This window comes from Physeter macrocephalus, chromosome 13, assembly GCF_002837175.3.
Source record: "Physeter macrocephalus isolate SW-GA chromosome 13, ASM283717v5, whole genome shotgun sequence".
Lineage (NCBI taxonomy): Eukaryota > Metazoa > Chordata > Mammalia > Artiodactyla > Physeteridae > Physeter > Physeter macrocephalus.
This window is the reverse complement of record NC_041226.1, coordinates 82,831,802-82,844,977: the sequence shown is the minus strand read 5'-3', so window position 1 is coordinate 82,844,977 and position 13,176 is coordinate 82,831,802. Positions and strand designations below refer to the sequence as shown.

Here is a 13,176-nt window from a genome sequence, read left to right as displayed (position 1 = left end):
TCCGGATGCCCCCCGAGCTGAAGGCCCCCCTCCCCATGAACCTGCAGGATGCCCACCCAGCACCCCGGGCTTTGCAGAGCTTTCCATCCCGGGTCTCAGGACCCCCGGGCAACAGACACACGGAGGCTGAGGGTGTGGGCAGGCCTGAGAGGCCCCTTTCGGCTCTGGCCATCAGAGGGGTGGGGGCAAGTGCAGGCCGAGCTCCCACAGCCGCATGGAGGCTGGCCCCGTCCCCCTCCCCAGCCCCTGGATGTCACAGGGACCAAGGCTGTGCGCTAACCCACACTGTACACTGTCTCTGATCCGCAGACCCCGGCACAGGGGAGGAATGGGCGGCCCCCACCGCTCAGAAGAACAGCTGCCACCAGTGTCCGGGGCATGAGGGAGACTGCTTCTCCAGGTGAGTGCCACAGGCGATGCTCTGGGCAGCAGCAGGGGGGCCTGGCTGGGCCTGGGCACGTTTTACACGCGTGCACACACACACACACGCACTTAGGCGAACAGGGCCTGGGCTCCAGGGCAGAAACTGCCAAGAGGTGGCCCAGGGTGTCATGCACACTAACGGCTGTAACAACGCTGGTGCAGAAGTGACAGAGCTCCGCAGGGGAGGAGGTGGTGGGGCACGGGGGCACCTGGTTCCAGCTGGGCCGGCTGCTGTCTCTCCGTGGGCACTGCTGGCCACTCCACCACATGGGGCCGCTTTAGCCCACGTTGCAAGTGTGAAGAGGGAGCCTGGAGACAGAGGAGAGGTGACTGGCCCAGGAGCCCCCAGTGGTGACCATGCAGTTGGGGGACTCCTTGGAGGCCTGAGGAGCGCGCAGGGGTGGTCCCAACCGTCCTGAACAAAGGCGGCACCAGGTGGGAGCCTGGCAGGCCCCCTAACCTGGCACACGGGCTGGGAGGGAGGCTTGGTGTCGCACCCAGGACCCAGCTGGGCTCCGCCGAGCCCCGCCCCCACCTGTGTGATCCCGGCAGTACCGGCTATGAGCCTGGGGGTCACTGACGTCCACGCCACGTGTGGCTGCAGGGCAGCGGTCAGCTTCAGCCGGCCCCTGGTGCCCAGGGAGCTGGCCGCCCGGCTGCTGTGGCCGTCCCCGGGAGTCGGTGCTCAGCCTGGGGGAGTCGAGAGCTAGCTACCCGCGGCCAGCGCGGGCTCCCCATGCGGCCTCCGGGCACCTGGCTGCCGGCTCAGCCCTGCGTCCCCGGGAGCCAGCTGGGAGGGGCGGGAGCGCTCGGAGGCGGGTGGTGCGTCAGGAGACCCGGTTCCAGCTGACTCACTGCTCGGCCCCGGGGGCGCCGTCCGCCGCGGAGCCTCAGTTTCCCAACCTGCGCAACGGGGGCGGGCGGGGGTTCGGAGCCCACCCAGGGTGGGGGCGGGCCGGGGGCGGGCCGAGAGGGGCGGGGCCGGGCGGGGCGGGCGGGGCGGGCGGGACCGGGGCCCCTCTGCGCGGTGGCGACGGCGGCGCGTGCGCGCCCCGGATCGGGCGGTGAGTGAGGAGGGAGCGGGGCGCCTGGCTCGGGGCGCGGGGACGGGGGGGGGGGTGCGGAGCCCCCCCAGGGTGGGGGCGGGCCGGGGGCGGGCCGAGAGGGGCGGGGCCGGGCGGGGCGGGCGGGGCGGGCGGGACCGGGGCCCCTCTGCGCGGTGGCGACGGCGGCGCGTGCGCGCCCCGGATCGGGCGGTGAGTGAGGAGGGAGCGGGGCGCCTGGCTCGGGGCGCGGGGACGGCCGCGGGCGGGGGTCTGTTCGCCGCTCGGGCTGGGGGCGGGGGCGTCGCCGCGCGCGGAGCTGGGGGGCGACGCAGGGCGACCGCGGGGAGCCCAAAGGTGAGCGGCTGGGAGCGCCGGGCTCTGCCGCGCGGGCACCCGACCCCCTGCCCGGCCCCGGATCTCGCGGCTGGGTCCGGAGAATGGGCCCAGCGGCCTTGGGAAAGGGCGCCCCCTGCTGGTGGCAGGGGACCCGGGCCGGGCCGCGCGGGGGGCCCGGGTGCGGGGGGTGGGGCGTGCCGCAGCCCCTCATCCCCCTATCCGGGCCCTGCGGCTCCCCCAGGGCCTGCCTCAGAGCCTCGCGGGCCCCGGACCCCGCAGCCCAGGCCAGCCGTACCCCGCGGTGGCGGAGGGGGGGGAGGTGTGACTCCACCCTCGCCCCCACTCCCCACGGAGCCGGCCGCGCAGGGGGAAGGGGAGACGTGGGCTGGGCGGTGGAGAGGGCGCACCCCCAGGGAATCCGTCTTGTAATCTCACTCCGCCTCTCCGCATCCACCCCCCGCCCGTCCTAACGTCCAAAGCACCCCTCACGGTGGAAGGGGGGAGCCCAGGGCTATCGCCCTGCGGTGGAGTCAGGCCCCTCCCTCCGCCGACGGTCTCCCCGGGGCGGGCAGCGAGGCGGCAGCCCGGGCAGGTGGGAGGGAGGGTGGTGGCAGGGCCCGTGCAGACAGACACTCAGAGGGGATGGGACATTATTGCTTATCATTCCGGAGGCACCACAGACCACCCTGCCCTGGCTCTCCCGCCCCGGCAGGGCTGTAACACCAAAGGGAAATGAGATTCTGCCAGCCCAGCACGGGCTGGTCAGCGCCATCGGCTTCCTCTGGCCTAGGGGAAAAGCGTGACTTTCAAAAATCAACTCTGTTCTTTTAAAAAGCACGATTTCTTTTCTCACCAGCTTCCGATAGGTAGGGGAGGTGCTTGGGGTGGGTGTTCGTGGAGGACGGTTACATTTGCATGAGATGCACCGCCCTCCAGGTGCCCGATGTGGGAGAGCTCAGGGTCTGCGGAACCCCGGAGGCCCCTGCCCAGCCCTGCCAGCCCCCCGGCCCACCTCTGCCTTTCCAGGACCCACTCCGCAGGACCACCTGTCCCCACCATTTCAATTCTTGCCTGGACCACCACCAGGCCCGCTGTCTAACATGTGCTCCCCGCAGAGTTCATCTTCTGAGCCAACTCTGACTGGCAGGACATGTCCCTGCCCAGAAACAGCTAAGAAGCACCCCCCCCGCCCCCAAACTAAGTCCAACACCTCAGCTGCCCGCCGCAGCCTCTGCCTGCTCGGCCACCCGGCCCTCCCCTCTCAGGCCCGTGACAGAGAACAGGAGGTGCAGGAAAGCCCTCGTGCGGCTGCCTTCCTGCCCAGCCCAGGGCCGCGTGGTGCCGTGGGAAGAGCGTGGACCGAACACCCGGCTGAGTCCCCGCGTGGACCAGGCGTGGCATCGCCTCCCTCTGGGTCGGCCTGGGTGGGCAGCTCGGGCTCAGTAATGCTCATGGTGGTTTATGGGACTGACCATAAACCAGAGGAGCCAGAGGAGGGGCCTCCAAGACCCTAGTGGTGTCTTTGAGGAAACTGAGTCCCAGAGTCCCAGAGAGGGAGGTGAGTGGACCCAGCCTGTACTCCCCGCCCCCACCATACACCCCAGTTCATCTCCTCCCTGTGCCCTTTCCTTCGTGGCGGGGGGGGGGTGCCCTGCAGGGCTGGGGCTCAGCCCACCTGGGGAGAACCTCGGATGGGGCGCCTGGAGCACGGGAGCAGAGAGCTCCCAGCTCCCCAGACCCTTGGCCGTGCACACGGATAGCAGCCCCGCCCCCGTCCCCTCGGCTTGTCGCAGACCATCAGCAGACCATCGGTTCCCAGTTCCCCGCTGGGGCTTCCCGGGAATCCCTCTCTGGGCTCCCCCCGCCCCCCGCCCCGGCTCCCGTCCTCAGCCAGGGCAGGGACGGAGATCGGCTCCACTGGCCTTTGGGGCTGCTGCTCCAATCCCCCCACCATCTGGGTGCCCGGTAGGGCCACTGTCTTGGGGGCCCTGGAGGCTGTCTGCACTACTGGTTTAGTCCCCGGCAGAGGAGTGACCCCCTCGTAAGTGCAGGCCCCGGCCCCACCCTGAGGAGGACCGTAGTGGCCCCTGCCCGCTGGGCACCTGCACCCCAGTGGACGCCCAAGCCACCAGGGCTGGCTCCCCGTCTGGCACGTGAGGTCACTGAAGGCCACAGGGGCCAAGCCAGCTGGGATGGGTTCCCGCCCTGCCACTAACACCCCAATTGCAGTCTGAGGTGAGGTGGGGAGTAGCAGCCCTGCCCTGTGGGAAGGGCGCCAAGCCCAGCCAGGGGACGGAGACGTGGTCCCCACGCGCCCTGGGCGCCCACCTTCCCCAGTGAACTTGACCAAGCCCAGCGCTCTCCGGGTGTCTCTCCCCCGGCGAGGGCTTCAGCTTCTGTTCCCAGACCCCGGATGTCGCGGCCCTTCTGTGGTCCCTGGGCGGGCTCTATGTGGCTGGTGAGGGGCCGGCCTCCTTGTCCAGGTGGGATGGGGGTGGGGAGAGCTGACACCGCCCGGGGAGGCTCTGCCGCTGCGGTGCGAGGTCACAGCAAAGTGGATGAGCTGGGCAGGTGTCACGGAGCCAAGCGGACAGTCTCCACGAGGCGCACGGGCTCGAGGCGGGATCTGCAGGGACTTACGGGGCTGCGCTTTGTGCTCCAGGCCACCCTGAGGAGGAGGCCGCTCCCTCCGGAAACACAGGCCATGTGGGGCCCCCAGGGGCTGCTCCCGCTCTGGTTCCTGGTGCTGGCGGCGGGGGACGCCGAGCGTGCCTACCGGCCTGGGTGAGCCAGGGCCCGGGCCTCTGGGTGCTCGGGGAGTGGGGCTGTGCGGCCGGGAGCCCCGGCCCCTCCCCAGGGCAGCCCCCAAGGCTGGAGGAGCCGCGGCTTCCCTGTGGCTCCTGCTGCGGCTTCCTGCCCATGGTGACACTGGCAAGTCCCTTCCCCACTTTCCGGCTCCCTTGGGTTCTGGGGCTGGGAGGGTCACAGCCCTGGGAGCCCCCCACTGACTTTCTGGCCCCCATCACCCCACAGCCGCAGGGTGTGTGTCATCGGGCCTCCCAGGGGCCCCGTGTCCGAGTCCTTTGTGCAGCGTGTGTACCAGCCCTTCCTCACCACCTGCGATGGGTACCGAGCCTGCAGCACCTACCGGTGAGCGCCGCCTGCCGCCGCAGGGCTCCATCTGCCACGCGCAAGCCCTGGGGCCGGGAGGGCAGTGCGCCCCAGAAGGGAAACCGAGGCCCAGAGCACTGAAAGGACTCGCCGAGGCCGCGTCTGAGTGGGTGGCGGAGACTGACACCTGTTGTAACCTGGGCAGTCCCGACTCAGGGAGTTACCGCCGTGACCTCAAGTATCAGCTGCTACAAGGGCATCTGGCGCGTCCTCTCCCCACCCTCATTTTAGAGGGGTCACCCGCCCTGTCTGCTCCCCTCCGCTTGGGGGGCACTCCCACCCCCACCCAACATCGCTGGCTGCCGTCTCTTGCCCGCTGGGCTCCCTGAAACCTTCCTCGTCCTGGCCCTGCCCTTGGGGCTCCAGCGGGCACCCCTCTCCCCATGGCAGCCCCCGACAGTTACAGGTGGAGGTCCTACCGCCCCCAACACCTAGGACGTCCCCGCCTGTGCCGGTGTGAGGGGCGTGCATCTCTGGTTCTCTGCTGTCGGAATGTGGCTTTAAAAGATCTTATTTTCTGTGAGGTTCTTGCAGACCTCCCTGGTGGGGGATGGGAGATGGTGTGCCAAGGCCCTTCCCCTCGGGGCCTAGATCCCGCCCCTGGAATAGGAGGCTCTCCCCCGGGGTGCCACCTCTGCTCCACGCCAGGCTCAGCCAGGCTTCCTGCTAAGCCTCGGGGTCCTGCTCAACACGGCAGGTTGGGCCGGGGAGGTGGCTTGTGCCGTGACCCTGAGGTGCCATCCCTGGGGGAGAGGACCTCTGGGGGCACACCTGGGCGACCTTGTCCACGCTGGGGGGGCCGGCTCATGTGGTTCTGGAGGGCATGGGGACGGAGCCAGCCTGGAAGGCCAGCGGCTGGGGAAGCCCTGGCCGGGGCCCAGGAGACCTGGTGGCACCACTGAGGCCCCCCCGTGAGGGCCGGGCCCCTCTGAGCTGCCCCCACCCATCCCGCAGGACCCTCTACAGGACTGCCTACCGCCGCAGCCCTGGGCCGGCCCCCGCCCGGCCTCGCTACGCCTGCTGCCCCGGCTGGAAGAGGGCAGGCGGGCTGCCCGGGTCCTGTGGAGCAGGTGAGGGCCCCTAGCGCCTGGGGTCAGTTAAAGTAGCACCCAGCGAGGGAGCGGTCCATCCCGCTCTCCAGACCCGGGGCCAAGCACCAGCGGCTTGTCTCTCAGAACCTGAGTGAGCATCTCCGGCACGGCACCCCTTCCCTGGATGCCACCCCTGCGGGGCCCTGGGGACCCTCCTGAGTTGGTGACGGGCCTCCCCGCCCACCCACAGCAATATGCCAGCCACCATGCCAGAACGGAGGGAGCTGTGTCCAGCCGGGCCGCTGTCACTGCCCTGCGGGATGGCGGGGCGACACCTGCCAGACAGGTGAGGCTGGTTCCACCCTGCCAGAGGGGAAGGGGCCTCCGGGCACCTCCTGTGTGTCCTGGGTAGCCCACCGATGGGTGGGTCTCGAGGGGGCTAGGGTGGGCGCCCCTGCCTGACAGCCCTTTCCCGCAGACGTCGATGAGTGCAGGGCCAGAGGGGGCGGCTGTCCCCAGCGCTGTGTCAACACCGCGGGCAGTTACTGGTGTCAGTGCCGGGAGGGGCACAGCCCATCTGCGGACGGGGCACTCTGCCTGCCCGAGAGAGGGGCCCCCAGGGTGGCCCCGAACCCCGCGACAGGTAAACTCCCCGCTTGCCCCCCTTGCTGATGCGCCTGGGGGGGGCAGGGAGGGCCCGGGGTGGTGGGGGTGATGGGCGCACTGGAGGGTGGATGGGTGGTGGCCTCCCACGGGGACCGCGGTGGGGGGGCCTCACTCAGCCCGAAGTGGAAGAAGGTGCCCACGTGTCCCCGCCCGGGCAGCCTGCAGACACAGCACCCCCCTCCGCTGGTGACGGGACATTATTACTTTTGGTACGCGCTGTGACACTTCAAACTCGTACCGTGAGTAATAATGCGCCGTTGGCAGCCCGGCTCCGACAGCGAGAGCGCGGCACGGACCTCAGCCCGGACCACCTCAGCCCGGACCCCCTCAACATGACGGGGACCCCAGCACCGAGGGGCGGGCGGGGTGAGGCTGCGTCTGCCCAGAGCCACCTTCCGGACCTGGAGGATGGCCTTGGTGGGCGGCCAGGACCCACGGCTGGGGGAGGACAGGCCACGACAGCTGGGGCGGGAACCCGGAGCCCAGGGTTGCGCCCCGCACCCGGAGCAGAGGCTGGAGGCCCCGCGTCGGGATGCGAGGCCAGCCCGCGGGGGGGTGCAGGGTGGGGAGCCCGGCCCCCCTGACTCGGCACCTGGCTCTCCCCAGGAGCGGACAGTGAGGTGAAGGAGGAAGTGCAGAGGCTTCGGTCAAGGGTGGACGTGCTGGAGCAGGTGAGGGCTGGGCCGGGTACCCGGGGGCCTCGGCATGGGGGCGAGGTTCAGTGGGGGAGCCCCGCGCGGGAGGCTTCCCGGATGCTGACAGCCTAGGGTGCCCTTGGCCTGGGCGCCGTGCTGGGCGGGGGCAGCGGACGGTGGCTGGGGTGCCAGGACAGGAGGGGGCGGGGCCGCACAGAGAGCGAGGACTCGGCCCAGCCCACCCCCGCCTTCGTCCCTGCAGGGACAGAGTGCCCCTGCGGCCCTTCCGCAGGGTCCTTGGCCCGAGACCCCTCAGCAGCCCCTGTCCACCCCTCCTGGCTCCTCCAACCAGGGGTCCCAGGCCTCAGGGACCATTGGCCAGGCTGGCCTGTGTGACGTCCGTCTGTGCCGCCCCCTGCCCCGGTCTCCTGGCGCAGAAGCCCCCTCTGGTGGACGTCCAGGGCCCTGCAGCTAGAACTGAGTCTGGGGGTTGGCGGTGCCCTCGCTGGCCACCCTCTTGTCCTTAAATCCTTGTGGAACAGAGAGGGTGAGGGGCTGGCCCAGGGTCACACAGGCCCTTCCCCACCGGGCCCTCCGCCTGCCCCGCAGAAGCTGCAGCTCGTGCTGACCCCGCTTCACAGCCTGGCCTCGCGGGCCCTGGAGCACGGGCTCCCGGACCCGGGCAGCCTCCTGGCCCACTCGCTCCAGCAGCTGGACCGCATTGACTCTCTGAGCGAGCAGATCTCCTTCCTGGAGGAGCAGCTGGGTTCCTGTGAGTGCCCTGGTCCCTGTGACCTCCCCACCCACAGAACCCCCCCTCTGGTAGCCTAGGACCCCCGAGGCTGGGGCCGCCTCCGGCCCCGAGAGGCCAGAGGGTGCAGGGAGGGGCAGCCACAGGCCGAGTGGGCAGATCTGGCTGGGCCGGAGGCTGGTGGGGAACGGAGACTGCTGACCCCAGCCCCGCCCCTCCCACCCATAGGTTCTTGCAAGAAGGAGGTGTGACAGTCCGACCCAGGCCCCCCACCCCCTCCGCTCTGGCTACCAAGAGCCCGAGGACACCGGCCGCACCCCGCCCTGCCCTGGGCCCTGCCCCGCCACCTCTCCGACCAGGAAGGACCCCCTGCCCCGCGTGGTGAGGGGGGAGTGCGGGCCCTCCCGTGCGAATCCAGCCGCAGCCCAGCCAGCACTCTGGCCTGTGAGCAGAGCCCGGCCAGACCCCTGCGCCCCCCGGCCGGCTCTTGGGGCCTGGGGGGCCCGCGGCTGAGGAAGGTACGAGGGCTTCCTGCCCAGGGCCTGGCGTCCGTGCTGCTCACCAGGCAGCCCTGATCACTGTCAGAATAAAGTGAGACTTGAGCCGCTGTGTCCGTGGATGGATTGCGGGAACATTCTGAACCTGACGGGCTTCCCCCGGCCGACCGCCACGTGCTGGGAGGGAGGAGGCTGCCAGCGCGCCCCCTGGGCCCTCCTGGGCAGGGTCGTGGTGCCCCCTCTCCAAAAGGGGCTGGCGCAGGTGGTTTCGTGAAGGTGGCCCTGGCCACAGGGACAGCCCCCGCCCCGCCGCCCCCACCCCCCCAGGACAAGCTGGCCCCACCCCTAGCCAGCAGCCAAAGAGCGAATCTTCAGCCTCCTTCCCAGCGCCTGCCTGACCCCTGGGCGTGCCTGCCACCCCCAGCGGAAGGAAGTATTATAGGATGCCGTGGGCCCAGGCCCTGGCAGGCAGCACCAAGGGTAGAGGGTGGCGCTCCCACACTCCTCCCGGCGAGGACGAGGCGAGGGCAGCCCTGCCCGTCCTGAGCGACCACAACTCGCCGGGTACTTCCGAGAGTTCGTTTATAAAAAACAGCGATGAGCGCAGTACCAGGTCAGCAGACTTGCTCCCCGAGGCCGGTGGGAGCCACAGACCCTGCTTTCTGGCCCCCCTGAGGCCCAGGTGGCATAAGACCAGGCGTCCTGGCCCTCCAGAGCCCCGCCTCTCCGAGAGCCTGATGCAGGCCGAGGCTGGGACCCCGGGTCCAGCCTCTGCGTCCCTCAAGCCCAGGCAGCAGGGTGGGGGCTGGGCAGACCGGCCCCGCCCCATCAGCCCATCGGGGCCCAGGCCCACTCCCACACCGGGGCCCGGAGGCACAGGGGTGGGTGAGGCCCTGCCCTCAGAGCTTGGGGGGGGCGCTCCAGGTGACTCTCCTTTGCAGGGACATCAGGGGCCTGGACCCGAGGCCAGTGACAGGAAGGGGTCCCTCGCTTCCAGGGCCCGAGGAAAGCCGGGGGAGCCGCGGGAGGGGACACGGTGACATTTGGTGGGCAGGGGCCCCTCTGTCCATTGTCTAGCCAGGTCCCGCCCCGCCCCGGGCCTCGGCTACTGGGATGCCTGGGCTTCGGGCCCTGCGGCGGGCCCATTCTGCGGGGGGAGCTGGGACACGTGGAAGAAGGTGGTCCTCATGGCCTGCTGGCAGGTGTCTAAGAGCGCGGGGACGTCGGCGACGGTGAGGCCAGCAGTGGGGATGGCGTCCAGCACCTCCACCTTGACGGTTCCTGGTGGGGGGGCGGGGGCGTCAGCAGCCGAGGGGCTCTCCGCGGGGCCCTCCTCTCCTCGGCGGCCCGCCGGCCTCCCCCGCAGAGCCTCCCGAGGGGCCGGGCCGGGCTCCTCCCCGGACCCCCTGGTCCCGGGTGGCTGGCTTTTAGTTGAGGATAACCGACACAGTCACACACCCGAGTCCCAAGCGCCTTCTCAGTGGGCGTGGACAAGTGCGTGCTCCCCCGAGAGGACCGCCCAGGGTCCAGACGTCTCCTCCCCCAGAAGGTACCCACCCTCCCTTCCACTCCCACCCTCCACAGCGGTTCACGCGGCCTCGGGGTCGCAGCTGTGGGCGGAGGCGGCTTCTGTCTCGGACCCCGCTTCCCACCTGGGCACCAGGTGCCCTTGTGCGGGGTGCGGAGGGAGGCCCCAAGCTCCACGGCCGGGGGGCATGGGGGTGCCCGGGAGGCTGCTGCCCCTGAGAGGTGGGCCTGGATGCGCTGGCTCAGAAGCCCACCCTGGCACGGGAAGGGGCCACCGCAAGGCCCCCGGGCCTGTGTGTGTGGACTTGGGCACCCAGCCCGCCTTCTGGGCACCTCGGTCTCCCCACAGCCCAAGGCTGGGACTCGAGACCCTTCCCTCCCTCCCTTCTTCCTTCCCCAAGGGGTCACTGAGTGGCAGGGGTCTGTAGTGACCACGCGGAAGCGGGAACCGTTCTCTTAGGGGCGCGGGCGTCGCAGTGACTGAGAACAGGCGGGCCGGCGCGTGCACAGGTCGGGGGTACCTGAGGTGAAGAGCTTCGTCTCGTAGTTGTAGAAGGAGGAGAAGCTGGAGTAAACCACGGGGATGATGGGCACCTGGGGACGGCAGACGTGGCAGCCTGAGGACGGACCGGAGCCCTCGCCCAGCCCAGCCGGATCCCCAAGGACGAGCTCTGGGGAGAGGCCTGCCTGGCCGCCAGCCTGCCCCCACCTTGGGGCTGGTCCCAGGAGTCCCTGGGGCCACATCCTGCCCCAGGGCGCTTCCACACACTGACCCCTGGGCCTCGGACACCCTTCACGCCCTGGGTGGCCCAGAGTCGATAAACGCATCCTGTACGTCATCACTCAAGCGCTCCCTTCTCCAGGAAGACTTCCTGGGTTGGCACGTATCCGTCTGATGCGCGCATCTGCCATCCCCACGGGGTCCTAAGGTTAAGCAGGGCCCTGTCCGGTTTAGCCAGACGAGGTAACTGAGGTCTTTCTTCCCACCCCTCCCTTCCCAACCTCTCCCCCACCCCAGGGAAGATGGGGGCAGCTCCAGCCAGGGGAGGGGGCAGGCTATTGCTGGAAGACACCAGCGTCAAGTCCGGTGGTGACTCCAGGGGTGACGCCAGTGTCGGAGATGGCACCTGGGGGTAATCATCAACCCGGGGCGGGGGAGAGGGGTGACAGCAAACGATGTCCGGTCTCCTGGCTGAGACCCGCTGCCCCCGGCCCCCCAAAGCTCCTTCGGTACCTCCTCTCTCCCCTTCCACGACCCCTTCTCCACCGGCGAAGGGAAGTGACCTCAGTCCCAGGCCTGTGGCGGGGGTGTCCTCCTCCTCTTGCTTGGGCAGGGCTGGGGTCAGAGCCCAGGCTCACGCCCCCATCCCCCCGCACCGACCGCCGGCTCGGGGCCCCTCCACCCCACGCTCCAGCTCCCACACCCGCTTGGTGCTGGCTGGCAGCTTCTGGAAGGAGGGCTCTCCCGTCCTTGCTCAGGGCCGCCAGGGGGTGCTAGAGGCCACCTGTCACAGGTGGAGGACAGGAGAAAAGCAAACCCCCGCCCAGCTGCCCCACTGACTCCGATCAGGCAGGATGAAAGCGCCCCCCACCCCGACCCCAGACGATGGCTGCCCTCCCCTACACAAGCCCTCCAGCGCAGGACCGGGGTGAGACAGGGCACCCCTCACCTACCAGGAGACCCCACCCGACGGATGGATATGCCCCAGCCTCTCCTGCCATCACCCCAGACCCCAAGACACCTCTAGGACAAACTGCATCCCTAGAAGTCAAGGACCAGAAAAACATCAAGCCCCGTGGAGGGCTCCCAGCTCACCTACCCTGGCCCATCGCCAGCTCCGGCCCGACCCTGCCTCACGCCACAGGCCCCGCTCCCCCTGAGCCACTGCCCACTCCCCCGCCCAGCTAGGGGTGCTGGGGGCCTGAGCCTGGCACAGCCTTCCCGAGACAGCTCAGCCAGCAGGCCCCCTGCCCCCGCCTTTGACGGCAACCCCAGCCTCCCTCCGCAGGTCCCTCGCCTGGCCAGCTAGAAAGCGGGGTGCTGGGGCTCCAGGCACAGGTACGGTGGCGACGAGCATCTTTCTAGTCGGCGCTGGGCCTGGCCGGGTGCCAGCCTTAACGCTCAGAGTGGGTAAAGCGGCCCTGCCCTCCTTAGCTGGTCAGGGACAGGTGCTGGGTGGGGGGAGGCCCTGCCGCCTGCCCAGCGGGAGGTGGTCCAGGAGCGCCAGTGGCCTCGGCCTGGCCAGGAGGTCACCTTCAGCCTTAAGCCAACCTGGACGCGCTTGCCAGCCCCGGCTGCAGCCCCGACGTACCTGGGCCTGGATGGCCAGGTAGAAGGCTCCTTTCTTGAAAGGCAGCAGATCCCCGTTGTCATTCCGCGTGCCCTCGGGGTAGATCCACACTTTGAGCTGTGGGAGAGGCAGGAGGCGGGTGGGGGGCTGCCCCTGGGGGGCCACCCACCCCCAAGGAGGCCCACTGCTCAGCCCAGAACAGCACGGCTACCACCGCTGACAGCCGAGGCACCGGGCCTGGCTTTTCTGCATGCGGTTTACAGACACGCACCGATGATGCATTTTCTTCTGCCAGAGGGAGTCACGCCCGCGGGCTGTCCCGACAGCACAAAAGCGTTCACACGGCCAAGCAGACCCCGAGCCCCAGGCGCTCACCTTCTCCCTGACCATGCGCTTGCCCACGTCAGAGATCACGGTCATGGCCGTCCTGGAGCGCTGCCGGTTGATGAAGAGAACGCCGCCCAGGTACATGATCAGGCCCACGGGCCCCAGGAAGAGCAGCTCGCGCTTGGCAATCTGCACGCAGCGGTCAGGGAGGACCTCCATGAGGCCTGGGCCCAGGTCGGGGGGCGGGGGAGACAGAGACAGAGCACAGCCTCAGAGCCAGGCGGCCACCGCCCCGAGGAGGAGCGCGCTGGCCCTCGGCCTTGGCCACCAAGAGGCCTGGGCCGGGCTTCCCTGGTGGCGCGGCGGTTGAGAGTCCGCCTGCCGACGCGGGGGACGCGGGTTCGCGCCCCGGTCCGGGAAGATCCCACGTGCCGCGGAGCGGCCGGGCCCGTGAGCCGTGGCCGCTGAGCCTGCG

The 13,176-nt window shown here is 69.9% G+C and overlaps 2 protein-coding genes across 2 annotated transcripts in view; one reads left to right on the top strand and one right to left on the bottom strand.

Moving 5' to 3' along the window:
- Positions 1-311: 311 nt before the first annotated feature.
- Positions 312-8,655, top strand: EGFL7 (EGF like domain multiple 7). The gene is made up of 9 exons (XM_007127256.3): positions 312-400; positions 4,468-4,589; positions 4,839-4,955; positions 5,931-6,046; positions 6,258-6,353; positions 6,486-6,650; positions 7,280-7,344; positions 7,918-8,080; positions 8,288-8,655. The coding sequence occupies exons 2-9, from the start codon at positions 4,510-4,512 to the stop codon at positions 8,308-8,310; spliced, it is 825 nt and encodes a 274-aa protein (XP_007127318.1). The 5' UTR covers positions 312-400; positions 4,468-4,509; the 3' UTR covers positions 8,311-8,655.
- Positions 8,656-9,105: 450 nt separating this feature from the next.
- The window catches only part of AGPAT2 (1-acylglycerol-3-phosphate O-acyltransferase 2), a 13,355-nt gene continuing 9,284 nt past the window's right edge, over positions 9,106-13,176 (bottom strand). The window contains exons 3-6 of the mRNA XM_024126403.3: positions 12,750-12,925; positions 12,396-12,491; positions 10,605-10,677; positions 9,106-9,837 (exon numbers count right to left, since the gene is read on the bottom strand). Of these exons, the coding sequence (XP_023982171.1) occupies positions 9,662-9,837; positions 10,605-10,677; positions 12,396-12,491; positions 12,750-12,925 (521 nt within the window). The 3' untranslated portion in view covers positions 9,106-9,661. The remainder of the gene's footprint in view (positions 9,838-10,604; positions 10,678-12,395; positions 12,492-12,749; positions 12,926-13,176) is intronic.

What these genes read in the sequence shown, in the direction of transcription:
- EGFL7 (XM_007127256.3), top strand. Translation starts at nt 4,510, where the DNA reads ATGTGGGGCCCCCAGGGGCTGCTCCCGCTCTGGTTCCTGGTGCTGGCG. An exon ending in GAGCGTGCCTACCGGCCTGG is followed by an intron (nt 4,590 to 4,838) that starts GTGAGCCAGGGC and finishes ATCACCCCACAG; the next exon opens with CCGCAGGGTGTGTGTCATCG. An exon ending in GGCCCCGAACCCCGCGACAG is followed by an intron (nt 6,651 to 7,279) that starts GTAAACTCCCCG and finishes GGCTCTCCCCAG; the next exon opens with GAGCGGACAGTGAGGTGAAG.